This window comes from Podarcis bocagei, assembly GCF_964188305.1.
Source record: "Podarcis bocagei genome assembly, chromosome: 6".
NCBI lineage: Eukaryota > Metazoa > Chordata > Lepidosauria > Squamata > Lacertidae > Podarcis > Podarcis bocagei.
In genome coordinates, this window is record NC_138130.1 from 50040783 (window position 1) to 50064380 (window position 23598).

Here is a 23598-nt window from a genome sequence, read left to right on the forward strand (position 1 = left end):
GCAGAGGGCATGAACTAGAATAATGCATACGAGAATTCCAGATCCTAACAATCATTCTGAAAAAAATCCAGAGGAAATACAGACTTTTCTGAGATCAGCTCTCCAGCATAATTTTACATCAAAAGTAACTGTAACAGAACAAATTTGGATTAATTTATTTATAGTCAAATATATATGTAGGAGTCTGTGGATGGAATAACATGAGATGATTTGTCCGCATTTAGATAATATTTCAATTTAATAGGACTAGTAAGAATAAGCTTTCTGCCTGTGTAGCCCCTTTGCTCCCCCTTCATGGCAGGAACAGTCCAGGAAGTTGTCAGTTAACTATAGTGTCTCATTTTGTCTGAACCAGGAAGCTGCTTACCAGCTTTGGAACAAGCTAGGGAATTCCTCCATGGTTTGAATTTGGCTTGATATCCTGTCTTTTTCCAAAACTGGTAACCATAATTCCCCAGACAAAACAGGAAACTATCGTTGATTAGAGGCTTCCAAGTTTAATCACACCCTGTACAAAGGGAGGAACAAACAGGCTGCATGTGTGAAGAAAGGACTCATTCATTTTTCTGCTTATTAAGACCTGGTAGGATTGTATGAAGTAGCAAAGTCAGATGTCATATTCCCTCTTTGTGAATATGCTGTGTGCACACATGCCTTCTCCCTTTGCACATTGCCATCCATCATCCATCCTGATTCCTCAGACCATGGCTTGCTGTGACGTCCGAATTGGCAAAAGCGCTTCTTGCAGACCAATACTGAAAGGTGATTTAAAGCCTAGGTTGGTGAGGTTTGCTGTTTTGGATACCAGAGGAGGAGGATAGATGTACGGCTTTTTCTAATCTCCCAAATCATAGTGTGGAGAATGTGATATCTGAATGAAGCCACAAATTGTCAATATCTGAGGCAATTAAAAACATTTTTTGTTCTGCAGGAATATGATTTCTTTACAAAAGGCTACACTTAAGAGACAAGGAAATTTCAGTTTGGTTCTTTTATCTGTTGCTAAAGAAAGAACTGCCATTATCATATTTCTCCCCTGTTTTCTATTTCGGTGTGGCATACACAATGAAAAAGTCTACCAAAATCATTTATTTTGGAAACTGCTCAGGGGTTTTGAATGTGACTGTATATATATTTTTTCTTAATTGAGAATAACTACAGTGGTATTTTCATATCTAATTGGTACCCTTACTTTTCTCTGTTTTATTGCAGCCTGTCAATATAAATTGGCTGTAGAACGGTACGAGTGGAATAAATTGCAGAGTGTGAAGTCAATAGTACCTATGGTTCATCTTTCTTGGAACATAGCACGGAATATCAAAGTCTCAGATCCAAAGCTTTTTGAAATGATCAAGTATGTACATTTTAAATCACTATGCTTGTTAATTCAGAGTGTGGTAGTCAACTAACTTTTACTTGAAGTACACCCATTGAAATTAATGACTTTGACTACTTTAGGTCCATTAATTTTAATTAGTCTAAGTAAATGTTAGTTGAATTCAACACAGAGTTATTACCTTAATTTACTTATTGATACAAAGGTACAAAGAACAGAGTTCTTGGTGAAGCAAACTAGCTACATCCAATGAATAGATATATATATATATATTTTTAAATGGCATGACCCAGTGGTGGAAAATGTGCTGTGAGTTGCAGGCCCTGAGTCTTCACCTGATCACTTGGAGGCTATTTCTGAGCATTAGTTTGAGAAGACAACATGTTAATAATAACTCTGCCTTTGCAGCTAAATTAAATATATGTTTTGTTTTTTAAATATTAAGCATCTTTCTGAATGAATAATGCAACCAAAGTACAACTTGAAATAAAATGTTAAATAAACGTGACACCCATCATTCCCACCATTTTACATACATTTCAGTTGTAAACAAACCCCACAGTTGCTTTTATATAAAAAGGTGACACATCCACAACAGTAGCAAAAAACCCTGAAAAAAACAAACAAACAAAAGTGTTCTGGCCAACAGCAAGCATACTACACTCTAGTGGCTGTGAGCAGCATTGTAGTGTAGAAACACCTACTGAACCGACACCAGTTTTCCCTTTTAGCTGAAAAACTAGAAATTACTGCAGTCTCCCCACCCCCACCCCCTTTGGCTTTCACTGTTCTGATTTTATGTTCTGTATGTGAATAGCTGTAAGAAAAATCCTCTGGGTCTGTAAGCCAGATTGTTGGGATGGTCATTCGCAGGGGCAGGGTGCCTAATATTTTCTTTTGCTTCTAACTAGAAGCAGTAGGTACTCTCTTCTCTGGCGTAAGAGTTAAATTCCCAGTAGGATTGTAGAATGCGTGGTACTGTTTTCTCCACTCTTTCCAAACTGTCCTGGCTATAGAGCTTGGTGAAAGGTGGTGAAGTTTCTGCTGATCCTCCTCAAGTGACAGACTGGTGCAGATGCTTTTCACTCCTTCTCCGTCCCCTCCTTACATGAAGGCATTTCTCTCCCTCCGTCTCTCTCTCTCCCCCCCACACCCCATGTTATGTTGGGAATTAGAAGAAAGGAATAAAAAGGGGGAGAAAGTTACCGGTTAAATTGCCAAAAACGAGAGAGACAGATAGAGAGACAGACAGAGGTTTCAGTGTACAACTCAATAAAATTGCCTATCCCTAATATAGCATACTGTGTTCACATATTCAGGATATTGAATAAATTAAATATGACTCAAAACATGTTTTCATGTAGTTATCAGCAATGACATTGGTGCAGTAAAAAAAAAGTTGCATTTGGAAGACAACTTAAGCATTCTAAAAGAGCCTATAATTAAAATGCAACCTAACATTATTCTAAAAGAAATAAAAAGGAGACAGAGCAGATAATGGGGTAGCGTTCAAAGAGGGAGGAACCTGAAGTTTGGAAGAAACCAAGTGCAGTATAAAAAAGGCAAGCTGGAAATAAAAGCTAACAACAGAGGTGTCAGGAAAAGTAAAGTGGCCTCTTATAAGTACACAACACCAAAAGGTGGTTCTAGGAAGATCATTCTAGTAAATATTTCATGCAGCAATTGGGATCCAATGTTAAAAAGATTATAACAGGAAGTTAGGGGTTCTGTAGGTTATTTGGAAGGCTTGTGGAGGGAGAATAGGATTGAGGGTGAAGCCTCTGTCAGGAAGTATCTACCAGCCAGGATCCTAAACAGCTACTCAGTCTGCTTTGTTGTGGCCTTTCTCTAACATTCTGTGACTGGCATGGATTTCTCTTGATAGATGTGTGTATTATCAGGCATGTATCACTTAATCAAATAGATGGGGCACACAAACATTAAATCAGCCTACTGTACACTATTGGTAGTCAGAGCAAATACCAGAGCGTATCAGTTGCCAGAACCCAGTAAGCCATTTACTGAGGAGCTCCGGAAAATGAAGCGGGATCTCAGACGGCTAGAGCGAGTATGGCGACGGACTCGTGACGGAGCCTCAAGAACATCTTATAGGACGCTTATGAAAGCCTATGAGATGGCTATGAAAGCTGCTAAGAAATCTTACTTTGCAGCTTCTATTGCATCCGCTAGCTCTCGCCCGGCACAACTTTTTAGAATAATTAGGTCAATAACGTCCTTAGGAGGACAACCAAATTTAAGCACAAATTCGACCCACAGCTGTGAGGCATTCGCGAGCTTTTTTGCGGAGAAAGTCCTGTTGCTCCGCCGTGACCTCCCTGCCAATTTAGATACAGTGACTGAACTGGAGGCCCCTCGACTGACTTCAGGTCCAGTGTTGGACCATTTCGATCGGATACTCCCTACTGATGTGGATAGATTCCTCCAAGTTGGTAGGCCCACCACCTGCCTCCTTGATCCATGCCCGTCTTGGCTGATTAGGGAGTGTCCAGATGTTGCGCGGACCCCCCTGGTTGAAATTATCAATTTGTCCCTTGACACGGGGACATTCCCAGGGGAACTGAAGGAAGCAGTGGTGCGTCCACTCTTAAAGAAAGCTTCATTAGATCCCTTAGACCTATCCAATTACCGCCCAGTTTCAAATCTTCCATACCTGGGTAAGGTAATTGAGAGAGCGGTTGCTGAACAGCTTGGTAGGTTTCTGGAGGAAACATCGGCATTAGATCCATTTCAGTCCGGTTTCCGTCCTGGTTTTGGGACGGAGACGGCTCTGGTTGCCCTAACAGATGATATCCGTAGACAACTGGATCGAGGCGGGTCAGGACTGCTGATCCTTTTAGATTTGTCAGCAGCCTTTGACATGGTCGATCATGATCTTCTGGACCATCGCCTTGCAGACGTGGGGATACAGGGCATAGCCCGTAACTGGTTGTGCTCTTTTATCTCTGGTCGGGGACAGAGGGTGGCACTAGGGAGGGAAATGTCGTCACGCCACTCCTTGGTGTGTGGAGTGCCGCAGGGCGCAATTCTCTCCCCAATGCTTTTTAACATCTTTATGCGCCCCCTTGCCCAGATTATCCGGAGCTTTGGACTGGGCTGTCATCAATATGCTGATGACACTCAGCTCTATCTACTGATGGATGGCCACACCAACTCGGCCCCTTACACACTGACCAGATGCTTGGAAGCTGTGGCTGGATGGTTTCGTGGGAGCCGATTGAAACTAAATCCTTCGAAGACAGAGGTCCTATGGCTAGGTCGGGATAGCATGGGGATGAGGGACCAACTCCCTTCTCTTGCGGGGGCCCAATTAGTGCCATTGCCTTCCGTTAAGAGTTTGGGTGTAATCCTTGACGCCTCCCTTTCCATGGAGGCGCAAGTCACAGCAACAGCCAAGGCGACATTTTTCCACCTTCGCCGCATCAAGCAGTTGGTCCCTTACCTTTCCCGCCCCAACCTGGCCACAGTGATCCATGCGACAGTCATCTCCAGGCTTGACTACTGTAACTCGCTCTACGCGGGGCTGCCCTTGAAGCTGTCCCAGAAACTCCAGCGGGTACAGAATGCTGTAGCGAGGCTCCTCACAGCGTCTCTGCCATGGGAGCATATTCATCCAGTGCTTTTCAAGCTGCACTGGCTCCCGGTGGAGTACAGGGTCAGATTTAAGGTGCTGCTTTTGACCTTTAAAGCCCTTCACGGCCTAGGACCCTCGTACCTACGGGACCGCCTCGCCTGGTATGCCCCACGGAGAGCCTCAAGGTCCATAAATAACAACACCCTAGTGGTCCCAGGCCCTAAGGAAGTTAGATTGGCTTCAACCAGAGCCAGGGCCTTTTCAGCACTGGCCCCAACTTGGTGGAACGCTCTGTCTCATGAGACCAGGGCCCTGCAGGATCTGATCTCTTTCCGCAGGGCCTGTAAGACAGAGTTGTTCCGCCTGGCCTTTGGATTGGAGCCAATTTGATTCCCTCCGCCCCCTTTTTCTTTTTTCTTTTCCTTCTCCTGCAATGAGGCTCCATTTTAATATTTTAATGTTCCATTATTTTAATGTTGTATTTTATTTTTGTTTTTAAGTTGTAATCACTCATCTTGTTTTTATTATTGCTTGTAAGCCGCTCTGAGCCCGGCCTTGGCTGGGGAGGGCGGGGTATAAATAAAAAATTATTATTATATTATTATTATTAACTACACTGTTATTTTAATCTGAAACTAAGATTTGTTACTTTTCAAGTTCCCCACAGTCAGGACAGACAAGCAGACCTTGAGGTCAAGGGTTGGTAATTTCCCATCACAAATTATTGTATCTCATAGAATCGTCTGTTATTAAACATTGAGGAACTCAACTAAGTAGCTCACTTCTGTGCTGAGCATAAATTCTTCACTGCTGTAATACTTTGGGCATCAGAGAAATAGATGGGGGCAGAACAGAATGAACAGTAGAGAGAGGAAATGATTGCACTGAAATAAAGACACGAGCAATAATTCTCCATTCCTTCCTCAAAAGAAAGATACGTTAGCTGATGGTGTTGACCTTTATTAGCCGTAATTTCCAATCACATTTGCCTGCTCCCTGGCCTCATCAGTCTGTATTATAAATTGTTTTTGTGTCACACAGGAGTGGTTGGGTTTCAGGTGCTTTTTGTTAAGATTTTTATTTTTTAATTGAGTCTATAGAATGAAAGTAACTTTTGACAAATTAAGGGGGGGAAACTTGGGGTGATATTTCTGTTAAGTAGAATGTGCAGAAACACAACACTAAGAGGGCATACATTTTTAAATATTGAATAATACTGTTATAATATTGAATACTGAATAATATTGAATACTGTTGATTAGATGCTATTGTGTCATACAATTAAAGCCCTATTCTTTTCTAAGGCACGACTGATTTTTCCCCCTTTTGTCAGCAATGATTTGAAATATGATTGGCGGGAGGGAGAGAATTTGTACAGCCCCCTGCAATGCAGGGATATAATACCATTTATCACTGATATTCCATTGGCAGTTAAACTTTTAAAAAGGTTTTCAGTAATGGGTCAGTTTGACCTAGGAAAGATTAAAACACAAGCACTTTGAAAAGCCTTACCAATGTGAAGGGAGCCCTGATTCTGTTTATGCCATCTTAGTTTAATACACTCACCAATGGAAAACCAGTCATTCTTTCATCACTTAACTGCTGGAGAGAGGGGCAGAGCTCTCTTACTTCTCTCATTAGAGTGCCTTTAGGCTCTGGAGTCCATGGCTCCCATACTTTTCCAGGGCTTCTGAGTCAAATAACTATTGAACGTGGGGGCCCTGGAGAACTATGTTTCCAAGGGTTCTTTGCACCCAATATACTGCTGCTGGTGCTTTCTTATTGGCACCCTAAAAGACTGATGGAGACAGAAAGAGGCCTTGAAGATGCCCCCATCCCACTGTTAGGGGCAGGGGGATTTTGGGGGAGAATTGATAGGGATTTCCCCCCCCCCACAGTCTTCTTGCATGTACTCATAAGACTTGTGGTATTTTGAACACTTTCAAGGAAAGTGCAAAAACTAAGTCTAAAACCAGTAACAGGCAGAAGGAACTTTACCTATCTTTAGCTGTCAAGTAAACACGCTTCACTTAATTATATTGCACCATAACCACATCAAATGGGAAAGATACCTAGGCCAAGTTATTATAAACACCCATTTTAAGATTATCCATTGGTTGCAGAGGACATCCCCCCAAAATCAACATAATTTATAAATGAATATTTGGTTGTTAGAAATGCACACTGTCAGATTGTATATTTATTTTATGAGTTGCCTTGAAGTTCATATTTACTGGCTTCAAGTCCTACAAATAGTTATACAAATAACAAAGAATGGTGTGAGATTTGATGCATTAAGAATGCTGCAAAATAATATAATGAAGGTGCCTTTAAAAATTTGTATGTTTGATAGTTCATTTTTTGTTAGTTGTGAGGGCAATACTCAGTATTGTTGGATAGCCACTATTTCTAACATTAGTTATTTAAGGAAATAGCATGAATAGACAAACTAACAGATATGGTTTGTAGGGGGAAATTATGTGTATTAATTCTTTTTTCTAAATGACATCCTTTTATGTATTGGGATTATTATTTTGAACAGTAAATATGTGTGTATTTTAACAATAAAAATGGAAAAATGTTTCTGTGATGCCACTGGTGTACTCCTATATCCCACAGGAGAGGCAGTCGTTTGGCCTTTCATAGTAGCAATAAAATTCAAACAACAAATTCATAAAACGGTGTTAAAATGAATAATCATTTGAATTATTCTAATATCTGTTGCAGGTATTGCCTGTTGAGAACTCTCAAGCAGTGTCAAACTTTGAGGGAAGCTCTAATTGCTGCAGGAAAGGAGATTGTTTGGCATGAGAGAACAAAGGAAGAACCAGCTCATTACTGTAGCATATGTGAGGTGAGTAAATATGTATGTGCTGTGGGTTAATATTTGCTTACAGTTTTAAAATCTGATTTCTGACTTAATCTCTTAGACCTTTCCCAGTTGTTTGCACTTCAGTGGTAAAATATCCCACTCCTCTTCTTCTGTGAATGGCATCTTCAGCTCATTTGAATCAGTCAAAACCATTCCACAGACAAGTCATGCAGCTGATACTGGGAAACACTAAAAATCTTTCTCCTTTAGAGATGCAATCCCAGAACTGCAAGTGTGTTGTGGATCACTTGCACAGCAAGGGAAGCTAAGGGATGGATAGTGGCTAGCAGAAAGTTTTAGACTGTGCAAGTTCTTGGTTTGAAGGAGGAGAATGCCAGATTAGAACATGTCTCTAGTTTCCCTCATCCCAGAGATAGTAAGAAGGTGTATACTTGCAGTGGAAGAAATCATCACACTCTGAATTTCTGGGCAATTGACGCTTCTTGGATTTCTTCTGGCTCCAGAAGCAAAGGTGTGGCTGCGTGTGTATATAACTGGGTTTTATTCAGACTAAGTTAGTTGAACTTTGATTTTGATGGAACACAAGTCAAGTCATGGCTAACTTGCCTCATTGATTTCAGAAGGAATTGCGGCAACTAACAGGTCTAGTTTGATATAATGCTAAATCCTAATTTGCTTAACAAACTGGCCTGGTTCACCCAACTCTGACAAACATGCAGGATCCTGTCATTCCTCCCTGGTTCTTTTTGCTCCTCCACTGAGCTTAGCTTTTCTTTCAAACTTGTAGCCATGGCTTAAACACGAGCCCAACTTGTGGTTAGTGAATAGAAAGTTTAACCACAAGCCTAGGTTCAGGCTACATGTTAAGCCAACACTTGGTTCAGCTCATTGTGGTGCAGGAGCAAAAATGACCAAGGAGGAGCTAAGCAGCTGTGACCCCACACATTTGCACAGTCCCAGTAGGCCATAGTTCACCTTACACTGACTGTCCTGTGAACCAGGCCAATGATTTAACCACAAGTTTCCCCACAGATGATCAAACAAACCATGGGTTATTTCTCCAGAACTTGACTTTCCTTCCAGCAAATCCCATATTGCATATTGCTTAGTGAGCACATAAGGTGAAGTAATCAAACAAACCATAGTTAAGGAAAGGTGCTAGGTTTACATGTAATGCCTAGGCATTGTTAAAAGAAAGGCTTTCAAAGCATGGCTTCAGATTGCGGTTTGTTGGCAGTAGACAAACCAGAGGGAGGTAAGCTGCTGGGCAGGGTTCAAATGATTTTTTTTAAACCCACTGTTTAATAAAACATAGTTTAAGAAACCAAGGCTCATTATGTGCAAACCAAGTCCCTGTCTTGATCTACTCTATTGATTTATTTGGTCTGGCTTTACTTCATCCATAGTAGTTCTAGTGTTGTTTGTTTTTTACATAGGTCTATTTCAAGTTACCGGACTAGTGGCATCTCCCTTTAAGAGGAGAGGGAGTCCTTTAATTTCCTGACCTGGCTTATACTCTACTATTGCTCTTTGTGCCTTCAGTATCAAAGAAAGATCTTTAGACTGACCTGTGAGGGTTTCTTCACCTCCAATACAAAGTGTAATATGGGTTTTATTATGTGAAGGCTATCAGTAGAATTTATTCTTCTGAAATATGCTGGGTCTTGATAGCAAGATGTTCTTACTTCCCATTGTACAATATATTATCAATGGCCAAATATTTATACAGGGTTTGAAAACTTAGCATGTCATAAAATAGCATGTCATTTCATGGCTGGGAGCAACCCATAAGCTCGACTTTGGATGGACTCTGGCTACTAGATTTCAAAAGAGCTATGCTGTTTCATTCATAATTACCTCCTTAATTTCCTGCTGCCACTACCCAGCCAAGTCTCAACACTGTTTTTGCCATTCTAGCTCAGTTGCCTATATAATATATGCAATGCCAAATTAAGTCCAGGTCTAGCTCTGCTGTCACATTCATATTCTGCTACAGCTTAGTTTTGCTTCCTTTTTGTATCCACAGGTGGAAGTCTTCAATTTGCTTTTTGTCACAAATGAGAGTAATTGTCGAAAAACCTATGTCGTACATTGCCTAGACTGTGCACGAAAGATATGTGGGAATCTGGAAAACTTTGTGGTGCTAGAACAGTACAAAATGGAGGATCTGATGCAAATCTATGACCAATTTACATTAGTAAGTAAAACTGTATTTGTGAGTCAGTACTTTATTAATATATGCCAACAGTTTGAACATACTGGTTGTGCTATTCTTGTGTAACTATATGTTCTACTTGTTACAAGAAAAAAAAACTTGTGCCATTTAGGCAATCACTTACTGTATATAATATAATTAGAACTTCAGGAGAATCCTGGGTTATGTTAATTTATTTCATTGATTTACTACTAAGCAAAATCTTGGGAGCAACTATATTGCATTAATTTTGCTAGAATATCAGATGTAAAGCATGTGGAATCCTTCATTTGCAACTGATGAGGTACCAGAATAAGCAAATATGTATTATTTATTTATTAATAAAAATATGTATGTACTGCTATATCACAAAAAATATCAAAGCAATTTACAACATTAAAAAGATAAAAAACCATACAATAAAAGCACAAACAAATTAGAAACAATTTAAAAGCAAAACACTTAAAAACAAGTGTCAATAATCCATTGCTGAGGATATACTCTTAATTGCCTGCATAGGCCTGATGGAATAAATAAGATTTCAAGTTGGCACGAAAGGTGCCTGCTGGATCTCTATTGGCTGAGGATGCCACAGGACTGGGCCACGGACACTAAAGTCTGTTTCTCTTTGTTGTCAAATGAGCCTCACCAACTCGGGGGATAACCAACAATGCTCTAGCAGATGATCTTGGTGACTGAGCTGGGATTCAAAGGTTCAGGTTATCCCTGAGCTACCCTGGCCCTAAATTGTAAATTAACCTTCAAGAACCTTGAACTGAAAAAGGCCTCAGCGCTCGCCCTGACAACACTGGTTCAGGGACATGGATTGAAGAAGTGTATTTGTTATTAGGAAGGAATAATTTTTAACCTGTTCACTTAGAGTTCCTAAGTTGGAATGTCTGGTGTTGGGAAGGGAAAGCATATGAGCATTGGAGACAGGTTGGAAGTTGCTTACTGACCTTACTTTGGCATGGATTGGGTTGGAAGAGAACACTAAAATGAAAAACAAGGACTCCAGTGCTACTTCTAGTTGAATGGGCTTGGATCATATATCATTCCTCTGTTCATGTCAGGGTAGGGGCCACTGTAGCCCAGTATACTTTTCCAACCTATCCAAAAAGTTAGCCAACCCCAAGAGCAGATATTCATGGACTGTAGAGGGAAGGAGAGATGGGAAAGGCATGTTCTACGAATGCTGTTCTCATTCACTGAAAGTTTGGGTCCAAACCATTGTGTGAAGGTGAGAATTTGCAGAATGTGTGCCTTTGAGGGAGCTAAAGAATAAGGGTAAACTGAAGCTTGTGAATAAAACTTGGAAACCTTTTGAATAAGGGGAGTCTTAAGCAATGTTCTGTGTAAAATGTTCAGAAAATAGTATTGCAGCATCCAGATACATAAAGAAGCAAACAATGAACCAGTGCACTTCTGCTCTGGACTGAACAGTAACGTTTTCTAAAGACACGTTCAGTAAATACAACTTTTTTAAAGGTTATGTATTGTGTTATCTCTTTTCAGGCACCTCCATTGCCATCATCTTCATCTTGACATTTTTCCAAGGACATTTACATAAAAACTTTTCTGATATTCAGGAAGTGACCCAGTTCTGCACCACTGATTTTTGTAGCGATCCCATAAGGCTGCTGGCTGAAAGCTGTGTCTATGCAACCTTCCAAGTGCGGAGTGTCAACCAACTGGACAGGAGAGAGCACAGCTCCTATTCCAGAATTTGAAATATAGAAAGCTCATTCAGCTGATTTTTTAAAAAAAAGAAAATTCCACGTTTTGTATATATCTGACAAAACTGGCAACATTATACAGACTACTGACTTGAAGACCACCTCTTTTGTATTTCTCTGTTTCTGGGCTGATGAATTGGTTTCATCTATTTTTCCTCCCTTCAGAGTTTTCTCTTGGAAAGTACTAGCATAGCTGGTCATTTCTTTGTAAGGTAGTTAGAATTTTAAGTCTTTCTTTGGGCTACACTTTTTTTTTTTAATGTGAAAGGTTAGGTGATACTCTTTTTTTTTTTTACTGCTTTTATGTTATTCTGTCTTGTTTTGAAACCATGATGGTTACTTTTTGTTTCCTAAATGAAATTTAAAAAAATTAACAGCCAAGTCACAAAGATAAATGGGTTGCACATAGACTAAAGAATAAACTTCAGATTTGTGATTTTGTTTCTAATCTTGATGTAAATTTACACTATTTATAAATACATATTTATTGCTTGAAAATATTTGTGAATGGAATGCTGTTATTTTTTCCAGATTACCTGCCATTGAAATTTTAAGGAGTTCTGTAATTTCAAACACTACTCCTATTACATTTTCTATATGTACATAAAACTGCTTAGCATTGTACAGAAACTTTTATTAAAATTGTTTAATGTTTAAAGTTTTTGTTTTGAGTTTTAAAAAGAATTTATGTACATTGCCCCGTTTTTGTTGATTTTTTTGAATCTGGTTATATATATTTTATATATACTCTTGTGCGTGTGTGTATATATATAATATATATAGAAAACTGAATATAAATATATGTATAAAAATTAGAGCCTAAATTTTTCTCGTTTTAAGTTTTACATCTATGGTAGATTTGAGGTGTCTACTGTAAAGTATTGCTTACAAAAGTATGAATATTTTTTAAAAAATATATATGGTATGTATCCTCAAGATATGATATGTCCTTCAGACTGGTTTATTGTTAAATTGCACTTCTTGCAATTACAGACAAATATAGCTGATGCCAAATCGTAGTAGTAAGAAATGAGAAATAGCCTACCTAGCTAACAGCTCAAAAATAGTAACATTTTGAAGATTAACTCTAGACACCTTGAAATTTAGCAAGGTATGATCAAGTAAAATAGAATTTTGATGAGACTGATATCTGAGAAGATGACCAAAAAAAAGATTTGTACATTCCAGTTGCTTTTTTGAGCAAGTGTAAGGCTATATTGTCTTAAGTACAAATCATGTTCTATTACTGCTTATTTTGTAATTCAAATTCAATTGTAAATTTTAAAGACATTATAATCCTTTAGGGCATCTTATCTGTTTACAGTTTAAAGTTAATAATAGCATTTTATTTTATTAATTTGCTTCCATACTTTCTTAACTGTTACATGGAAACACATTAAATCTAAATCCAAGATCTTTATTCATCCCAGTGGATTAGTTTACTGATTCATAAAGTTCTGCATCAAGTGCACTGATAATTGCAGCTTCATAACTGTGGTATTTGATGTTGCTGAAACAAAGCACCCCCTCCTTTTTACATTAACAGTTTTTAAATGCTTCTCTTTAGTTAAAAGAATGAGCAGCATTTTCCCAAACCAGCATTTTGTTGAAAGCCAGAGTTTACATACGTTGATGTATCAGATACAATTACTTTAATATGAACACCAACTTGGAACACAGAAAACATTTCGGGGAATAGAACAGAAGTAAATGGATACCAGCCTAGCTAATCCAATCCCGTCTCCTCTCAAGTATTAGAATGTAGGTTGGCTCTATTCACTGACCAGACTGATTGTTCACAGAAAGTCTAATTTTACTTTGTGCTGGAGGAAGCAGAGCAACTTACTTCAATAAGGCTGCTTTACCTGTACCTACTCTAGTACTTTCTATAGGTTGCATTTGATGAGATGATGGAATCCTTGTTTTATAGCCCATGAAGAAATGAACTAAAGCCCCAGTAGTTTATCTGCTTATCACAACTCTCAGGATAGTGTACCTCCGTATTGTAGCCCCCACAGGTGAGGTACCCTTCAGAGTGAAAAGAACCCTTTGGCCATATAGTGCCAAATGATGCAGTCTTCTTGCCATTTGACCCAAACTAACAAAATGAATTTAAATAGGGACAAATGTCTGGTTCTACACTTGGGCAGGAAGAACCAGCTGCACAAATATAAGATGGGAGATGCCTGACTTGCCAGTAGTACACAAGAAAAGGATTTAGGGGTCTTAGTAAACCACAAGCTTAAGGTGCGTCAACAGGGAAATGCAGCACCAAAAACGCTAATGCTATTCTAATCTGCATCAACAGAAGTCATAGTACCACTCTGTTCTGCCTTGAACAGACCACACCTTGAATACGGTGTCCAGTTCTAGGCACCAGAATTTAAGAAGGCTATTGACAAGCTGGAATGTGTGTGGAGGAGGGTGACCAAGATGATCAAGGGTCTGGAAACCAAGCCTTATGAGGAGCAGTTCAGGGAGTTGGGTATGTCTGTCTTGGAGAAGAGGAGACTGAGAGGGGATATGATAGTCATCTTCAAATATCTCAAGGGCTGTCACATGGAAGATGGAGCAAGCTTGTTTTTTCCTTCTCTGGAGGGAAGGATCCGAACCAATGGATTCAAGTTACAAGAAATGAGATTCTGACACAACCTCAGGAAGATCTTTCTGACGGTAAGAGCTGTTTGACAAATGAACAGACTCCCTCAGGGAGGTTATGGACTCTCCTTGCTTGAAGATTTTTAAGCAGAGATTGGATGGCCATCTGCCATGGATACTTTCATTGGAGAGAGTTAGACTAGCATACATACATACAAGGACCAAATTTTGTTGAGCAATGCCCAAATTGTAAAAGCCTGGAGAAGAACCTGGCACTCACTCTCAGTTTGCTTTGGACACAAACTGGTTGAGCATTGCTTGACAACACAGGGAAGATCCTTTGTTCAGGGGCCCATTTCACTTTCCACCAGGATAGTTCCACAAAGCATTGGATCAGCCCGTCAGTTTCTTGGTTTTGCCTTCATGGAGTTTCTTCATTCTAGTAGGTTGGCATTTTCACTCATATGTTATCTATAGCTCTTAAACATCACCTTATGTGAGGTAGAGCTTTGAGAGCCATTGTTCATGCCTGAGAGTTTCAGTATCATGTAGCTATGATCTGGAAGTTACATAAAAGTCAATATCCTTGCAGCTCTGGTCTAGAATTCAGCTCACAGACTCAGTACTTCATGCAGCAGATGCCAAGAATTTTATCCTATCTTCTGAACAGGAGGAGGAGCTATTCCCAAGGATAGAGACTAGCTTCTAGGCACATGCTATGGTTACTTACAGTAAAGAACATTTGCACATCAAGTTGGATTAATGTGTTCAGCCATAACTTTTCAAATGCAAGAGAAGTTGTTGGTTGGTTGGTTGACTCTTAGAAGCAAAGGCTCAAAAATAGGAATAGCTATTTCAGTGCCTTATCCTATGGTATCTCTCTGATAGACACAGAGTTCTTTTTTGCATGTGATAAACTCAAAATGGCAGCTTGTGGTAAACTCACTACAGTGGAACCTCGGGTTACGGACATAATCCGTGATGGAGGCACGTCCGCAACCTGCAGCGTTTGCATCCTGAAGCACCGTGTCTGCGCAGGTGCAAAGCGCAATTTGGCGCTTCTGCGCATGCACAAGCGGCGAAACCCGGAAGTACTTCCTGGTACTTCCGGGGTTCCCGCAGTCTGCAACCCGAAAACATGTAACCTGAAGCATCCGTAACATGAAGTATGACTGTACAGCTGCGGCTAGATTGGATTTTTAACCCCAGCCCTCAAAAACTTTGTTCTTGGCACCACCCCAGTTTAGTTTTCCTGCAGAATAAGGTGGAAGCAAACTCAGTAAATATTTAAAAGCACAAATCTGTGGTTAGTAATAATTCCGTCTCAAGACAGAATCTTTTGAAAGGCTTAAGATAATTGCAATTCATAAATGAACTTCCCAGTAGCTTGGAGAGAAGCCACAAAAACTTTTCACAGATGATTTTTTAAAATGTGTTGTTTTTAAAAAAACATTCAGTAGTGGCAAAGGTTTCATTGTCTGATGTTGTCAATTGGGTTTTTTGTTCAGAGCAAAAACAGCAGGAGTAAACATGCATGCTACTTTTAGAGCCAAAATTGAGTTTGAGTTTAAGACTATGATTATTCTCAAAAGTCATAAACCCATTCATTGGTTGATGAAGGAATTACAGGCATTCAGTTTTCTCAAGCCAAAGGAACCTGCTTGTGATTTTGCTATGCTTTATTCTGATCTTCCAGATGTTGTTGGACTACAACTCCCATCTCCTTAACTACTGGCCATGCTCACTAGGGCTGATGGAGCCTCATTTGTTTATTTTTAACAAATCCCATCTAATTTTCCAAGAACATACAAGTCAGCTATCAAATCAATAACAAATGCTATAAAACAGGCAGCAAACCCCAAATTAAGCCTAATTATATAATCAAAATATTAACATTAAAAACAAACTTAATAATTCTAAAGGAACCAGCAAATGGTGCAAAATTGCCCCAGCAAATAAATTAATTAGCCAGCTGAAGGCCTTTAAAAGAGCCACATCTCCACCAACAGTCTAAAGCAGGCATGGCCAAACTTGGCCGTCCAGCTGTTTTGGGACTACAACTCCCATCATCCCTAGCTAACAGGACCTGTGGTCAGGGATGATGGGACTTGTAGTCCCAAAACAGCTGGACGGCCAAGTTTGGCCATGCCCGGTCTAAAGCAGGCATCCTCAACCTCGGCCCTCCAGATGTTTTCAGACTACAATTCCCAGCATCCCTGACCACTGGTCCTGCTAGCTAGGGATCATGGGAGTTGTAGGCCAAAAACATATGGAGGCCTGAGGTTGAGGAAGTCTGGTCTAAAGCAACATAATGGTAGCGTCCAACACACCTTGCTTGACAAGGCATTCTATAAGGTGGGTGCTACAACACAGAAAACCCTAACTTTGTTACATACTAGTGTCACCTCACAGGGGCAAGGGAACTGAAACAGAAATTTGGATGATGATTGGCTCAGGTGGGGAGAAACATTTGAAAGAAGGCAGTCCTTAAGGTACCCAAGTTCCTTAAACTGAATAGAGCCTGGAACTAATTGGCAACCAGTGCAGTTTGCATAAATCTGGTTGTAATGGAGCCAAATTTACTGGCACCCCACAGCATTCTGACTGCAATATTCTACACTAGTTGAATTTTCAATATACCTTTCAAGGGAATCTCCAACCATTTCCAGAGGATCACAGGTTCCCCATCCCTGATGTCAGACTTGCTTTCAGCAGTTGGCCAGATCAGATGCTGGCTGAGGGCCCGAGGGGCTTGGAAAGGGCCCTCAATGGCCTGTCCTCACCATGCACAGTCCACCCCTTCCCGCCAGATGCCTTTCAGCATCAGACAGTGATGACTCTTTTAAACGGGTACCAAGCTCAGCTCCCAGCCCATATTATAAAAGGACAGATAATGCACTTGTTTTCCAACTCCCTTTATCTCTGCCTCATACCCTATAACTTCTTCTGTATTGCTCCATATACCTGGACCACTCCTTCACACATCAAACCATCATCTTGAATAACGCCTTTCTTTATGCATTCACCATCTTCCATTGCCAAGTGACTCTCATTTTTCAAGCCCTTCACCCTATCTCCATCTTCTCCATCTGGGCAAGTACCTCTTGTTATGATCCCATCTCACATTAAATCAATAGTAATCCATTACAGTGGTTGTGATCTTCATCTATCTTTCTAGAAGAGCTGGGGTGTCAGCAAAAGTTCCTTCCCACTCCTGCTGTGAGTGGGCAACCCCTTCAGTTAATGTTCTGTGTCTCTCCACAGAATCCTGGCTCATTTGTCATAGGAACAAAAAAAATAAATGGCTCTTGGTATGAAGATAGAATAAAGAAAGGCAAGATTTCAAGCACATATGATGGAAGAAGGTAAAGCACAGGCAGTTTGCTTGTGGGGCCATGTGTGCCTTTGGCAACTTATACTTTCCCTGCCTTCCCTGACTCAGCCCAGAAGGACAGGGAACGAGGAGCAGAAAGCTTGCAGTTGGAAAGATGGAGCTACCATGGAGAGGGAACAGGGCAGGGATGTCTATGTTGTCCTGAAAGGGACAATTGATTCCATCACCTACAAGTAGTCAGCAAAGTCTGTGCAGCCATAGAGAGCAGCTTCCTAGAAAGAAAGTCACCATTGTAACAACGGCTCGGTTCATCTTTAGCATGCTCTTAAACAACAAGCTTGTAAGATTTGCATTGATCTTGCTGAAGGCATTTGTAAAAGCAAGGTAAACGTGAGACGTTAGAATGTGGTGGTCAATAACAAGGAGCTCATAGAAGTGCTGTGAACCTTTGAAGAGCAACCCCAACAGGACCACTGAGTTTCATCATGGAATGCTTGCAAAGTGAATGTCTAATGGTGGCAAAATCAGTGTTTCTATTCTTTTGACTTCAAAGGTAGTAGTAGTAGGTAGATGGCAGCAAGCTTTCCTTTTAGGGTTTATCTCTGTATTTGCAATCAGGATAGCGGTAGGCAAAACGAGGATCACAAGTCTGCAGAGGTTGCAAAATCTCTTCCAGCACTTGAGCTGCCCTGATGACTTCTTGGTCAGTTTGAAAGCTGTCTGCACATCTGCTCAGAGCTCCGTCAATCTTCTCCTGGACAGGAGGCAGAAATTTTTCCTTTAAGAGTTTAGGCAAAAGTTCCTCACAAACCATGATGAGGCTTCGTGTATCCTTGATGGAATTACAGGAGGGAAGCTCAGACTGGCAGTCTGTAACCAGGCAGCTGAATATGTCCTTATGTTCCTCTTGTCCGTCCATCAACTGCTTGCCTAACAGAAAGTAATGAGAAGCTTTGATTATAAACATAAATGAACAAATTCCAGAAGGAGGACCATGTTAGTCTGCATTGCAGCAAAAACAACAAAAGTATTTCAGGGCATCTTAAAGACTAACATTTATTATGGCATAAGCCTCTGATGAAGTGGGCTGTACTTCATGAAGGTTTATGCAGTAATAATTTGTTAATCTTTCAGGTGCCACAATTTTATGTGAGCAAATATTATCTTTATACACCTCAGCAGTGTTTAAATTTAGATTAGATGGTCAATTGAATTACAAATGGATCAACTTGTCTTGACTGTTCCACAGGGAAAAGGTATGAGCTAGTAAAAGAACAGAAGTTTTATCCTGCCAGGTCCTTGGCACGGTGTGAGACCTCCATTTCTTCCCATCTCCTAAGAACAGGCATAGGCAAACTTGGCCCTCCAGATGTTTTAGGACTACAACTCCCATCATCCTTAGCTAACAAGACCAGTGGTCAGGGATGATGGGAGTTGTAGTCCCAAAACATCTGGAGGGCCAAGTTTGCCTATGCCTGTCTAAGAACAAGGATCTTCCATGATGATGATGATGAATAATTATTTACCCTGCCCATATTACATATTATGTCTGAGAGAACAGTTGTGTCCCAGTCCTCTCCCTAACATGCTATCTTTCCATGTACAGAGACATACTGAGCATTCAGTCATGTGACTCTCCTTGAACTCTGAAATGAGACGGTCCTCTGAAGGACTGTACTGTACATAACGTTTCTCAATTTGGGCTTTGATCTTACATTTTGAAATTAGATCTAAACTTTGTAGGACTGGGTTTCAGGTAAAAGCTATAAAATGTACAGGAAATGCGAGCATCATCAGTCAAATGGTCTACCTTTTGTGAAAGCTGCTCAAGGCTGCCTCAGCTGTTTCTAAGAACTTGTGGATGGGGGATCTGTCCTTAGGGGAACCATCAAGCTGCCCGGCAAACAACAGAGCAGGCATTAACCACAAACCTCTTTTTCTCTCCATATTTCTCCAGAGAAGTTGGGCACACTTTAATAGATTAAAGTGAATAGCTGGTCCCAGGATCACTTGATGTGCGGGGCAGGTTGCCCATTTTTAAAATGCTGGAACCTGGAGTATCTCTCCTTTAGTTTCCATACTACCCTTGGTAAACTCATGTGCTTTGATTGCTTACTGCCCATATTTATGCTGCTTGTTCTCTCTGATTACCTGTGCTTGTCAGGTGCCCAGGATTGGACCATGTAGAACACTTTCCCCAGTTGCTTTGACTATAGGTTTTTTGTTTTACCATCCATCCTGGCACTTTCCTCAGTTTTTTTCTTCTAGCTGAAAGCTAGCTATTTCTCTTTCTTTTTCCCAAACTTATACGTCTAGTTGTCTTGCTTTGCTTTGGAGCTCTCTGGCTTTGCTTCAGGTGGGTACACTTAGAGTGTGCATGTGCTCATTTTGGTAATCTGACAATTTTCTGCTATAATATGAATGTTCATGTATGTGTGTTTGAGTTATGCTGAATGTGCTAATTTCCAGTTGCCCAGAATCTTATTGGTATACAGATTGTCACCTTTCGTTCCTTTTAATTAACTGATCTACCATCAAAAAGCTTGAAGCTAAAGATCTATTCCCTCCCGCTCCTGCCTCATCATATCCTCTTGTGACAGATGCTTATTCAAAGATGAAGCTGAATACCTTCCTGCTTGTCAATGACTCCCAGTGCGCTGGCATCCCGGATAAACAGATGTCCATTGTTGAAAACGCCAAATGTGCCAGCATCGACATGGGTAAAGTAGAATAAATAGTTCAGGTCATTGTTCCTCATGGAATTGATGATAGCAAGGAGCTGAAGAGCTAGGTCTGCTGCCACATCAGAAGATGAGCCATAGAATTCCTTCAAAGGTCTGGTGCTGGTAGTGACTATCAGCCGGCCGCAGGACCCCAAGTATTTTGGAAATGGCCACCCTTCTGCTCCAGGGAAAATCTGTCCAATAGAGGGGACACAAAATGTGTTAGTGCAAATGTGGCACTATTTATGTGATGATGTGAAGGTAAGAATACGCCCCACCTTTTTAAAAGCCCCTTCGATCTTGGCTTAACTTGTGCATTGTTTTGCCCTCCTCACCAGAAGTTCCACCACACCTTTTGAAGAAGTGAGCACTGAAGGATTGCAATGTTTTGTCATATTTTGTTTACTCGAATTCATAACTTCCGAGCAGGTATTTTATGAAGTGTCAAAGCAAACACACTGCAAGAGCATTCACAGCAATTAGGGCTGTCCACAAACAAACCACCCTGTGTCCCTGCTCCAAGGCACCCATATCAGGGCAATATGCTATCCCTGATTTGTCCCCGAAACTAAGTCTCCCCATCACCATTTTGTTTAACCCTTAAGACCCTTTTAAACTGTTAGGGCCACAGCACAGCATAAGATTGGATCAGGCATAGGCAAACTTGGCCTTCCAGATGTTTTGGGACTACAACTCCCATCACCCCTGGTCCTGTTAGCTAGGGATGATGGGAGCTGTAGTCCCAAAACATCTGGAAGGCTGAATTTGCCTATGCCTGGATTGGATAGTACAGTTTAACAGCTGTTAAGGAGGAGGATCCAGTCCTATGCAGGATCTATGCCTCAACTCTACAGCTGTTGATCCTGTAAGTCATCAAGGAGGAAGGAGAGCCACTGCTTGGGCCTACTTTCTTTTGGGAAGGTACATCCACTGGTCAGTTAAGTCGGCCTATTTCACCTGCTGCCCAGCTCTCCTTTCTGCCTTATGCCCTCCCTCCTTACAGCCACCAGTCACTCTGGGCCAATCCAACCTGACCAGTGGCTGTGTGTGCCCAACTCATCTGAGACCCTCCATATATGCCTGATTTGGCTGGGCCCTCAGCCAACCTAGTGCATAGCTCCAATAGCAGTATCCGTCCCACTGCAACAGCAGCATTCATGCAAAAACTGCCAGCCACTTCCAAAATGGTAAAATTTCTTCTCTTGAGGTAGCCAGAATAAAAACCTCCCCTTTCTAGGTCTCCTCTCTTTACTCAGAACAGGCAAACCAATGTCACAGTCTCCTCCCAGATATCAAAATGGCTAAGGTGATCAGCCATAAATCAGTGTTCACTGGTAATGGTCAGTAAAAGGAAGATTTTATAAGAAATAAATAGTTGTTCCAATTACCCTGTTAAGTAACAATGAATGCTGATTGATCACCTCACCCTTTTTGATGGACAGCCGCTACCCACCGAAGACTGTGCAACAGGGTTGTCCCTTCTGATAACATGGTTTTGTGTTGACAAAGGTATTCTCAGACACCAACTTAGTGAAGGTACAATGCAAAGTAAAACATAAAGATAAAACATGTATTGTTAAGTTTTGCAATATTCATAAAGGGGAAAAGAAGAAGGAACTATATTAATAGGACTCCCTTCTCCCATATGAACTTGCCGATCTGCTGAAATAAAAAGTTAAGACCAATTTAAGCACACCTTCAACAATCTGGGCTGAAGTTAATGCAAGGGTCAGCTTTAAACTGTTTAACGGCTACTCCAAGGCTTTAGATATACACCCTAAGGAATCATATGAGTCAATAATATGCCCCATTGTATTTAATGGAGGTTTATTATAGGTTAATGCTTGTTTCTACATTTGTAGACATCAAGGAAGAAAAATGTGAATAATCATGATGTGCTTCTTTTGTGAAAACAACAGAGATACACAGCTAGGTGGAAAAGAACCACCACCTCTAGAGTTGTTGCGGCTATGTGCTTTAGCTTGGCAGTAGTGTCCATCTTTTGCATGTGCAAGCCCCCCAGGTTCAGTCCTTGACATGACACCCCTACACATGGAGACTCATATCTGCAAAATTCTTCCACTTGGCATCCCAAAGACCTTCATATCATATCAGTCTGGGGTCCATAGATTTGTGGGATATGAACCATTGGTTTCGTTCACTAGAAGTTGGTCAAATATGCCCATGATTTCCAAAAGTAAAGACTTAATAAAATGGAACATGTTGCCCTCTTAGATTCTTCCAAATATAAAATTGCCAAGTTATGCACCTAATGTTGACTATCAAGATGTTGCATGTAATATATCACTAAGGCCCCACTAAGGCCTCACTAAGGCACCTTAGCAGGATTTCTGATTGCTTAAAAAACACCCTCTCAGCTTAAAATACAGCCCTCTGGTTTTGTATGATGTAGGCTCAAGTTTGATGGACAACACCACTTTGGGACTTCTCTTTTTAGTCTGTGCTGACTTTTTAATTTCTCTTTCTCTGGCTAGAGTGTGCACGTTGGAAACTAGCTGTGTGAATTGGCCTGTGAATTGGCTGGTGTGCATTTTTGTCACTCGGTTCATGTTGCATACTTCAGGGAGTTTAATAATGGCTAATTCAAAGGGTCTGGCTTGCTGTGCCTATATTCAATATGTTGTGTGTATGCACTGAGAGGGTGTGGGTCTGTATGGCTGTTGCTTGAATTGGCCTTCATGATTCTCTTCAGTTCACCAGAACCTGTGTGATTAAGTACCACACAATTTTGCTCAACAAAATAATACTCCCACCCACTGCCATTTTTCATTTGAGCGCAGCTTCTCAGAGAGGGAGTCACAGCATAGTGTGCATTGATTCCAATTTTACGAGGTTGTTCTTGATCTCTGTCAAGGTAAGTGTCCAGTCCACTTGGCTTGTAAATTTAGGCTCTTGCAGTTCTCTGCGCAGCAGAGTGGCTATGAAACCTACTGATCCCTATTTTCAAACCAAGTTTACTGTAGCTCCAGCTGGTCAAAATGACTTGAACTTAGGTCATGGGGTGGTAATTTACCCCACAGGAAGACAGATGGAGTCGTACCTGTAACATGATGGGATGTGCATTAACTGAGAGTGTGTAGAGGAGGCGCAATTTATCCCGGTCGGTGAAATGGTCCATGTAGACACTACCAGCATCTGCCACTTCAGCATATCGCCGCACTATTCGGTCCAACAGCCGTTGTGAAGGGCAGCGAAGCATCGGTGTACTCAGACCCTAGAAAGAAGAGAAGG

The 23598-nt window shown here is 40.8% G+C and overlaps 2 protein-coding genes across 4 annotated transcripts in view; one reads left to right on the forward strand and one right to left on the reverse strand.

Annotated features, from left to right (window-relative positions):
- Positions 1–12349, forward strand: part of KDM6A (lysine demethylase 6A) — a 104921-nt gene extending 92572 nt beyond the window's left edge. For all 3 annotated transcript variants that reach the window (XM_081197155.1, XM_081197153.1, XM_081197154.1), the window contains 4 exons: positions 1213–1354; positions 7656–7782; positions 9788–9958; positions 11471–12349. In XM_081197155.1, the coding sequence (XP_081053281.1) occupies positions 1213–1354; positions 7656–7782; positions 9788–9958; positions 11471–11500 (470 nt within the window). In that variant the 3' untranslated portion in view covers positions 11501–12349. The remainder of the gene's footprint in view (positions 1–1212; positions 1355–7655; positions 7783–9787; positions 9959–11470) is intronic.
- Positions 11719–23598, reverse strand: part of DIPK2B (divergent protein kinase domain 2B) — a 29557-nt gene continuing 17677 nt past the window's right edge. The window contains exons 3-5 of the mRNA XM_081197211.1: positions 23408–23581; positions 20252–20540; positions 11719–18553 (exon numbers count right to left, since the gene is read on the reverse strand). Of these exons, the coding sequence (XP_081053337.1) occupies positions 18213–18553; positions 20252–20540; positions 23408–23581 (804 nt within the window). The 3' untranslated portion in view covers positions 11719–18212. The remainder of the gene's footprint in view (positions 18554–20251; positions 20541–23407; positions 23582–23598) is intronic.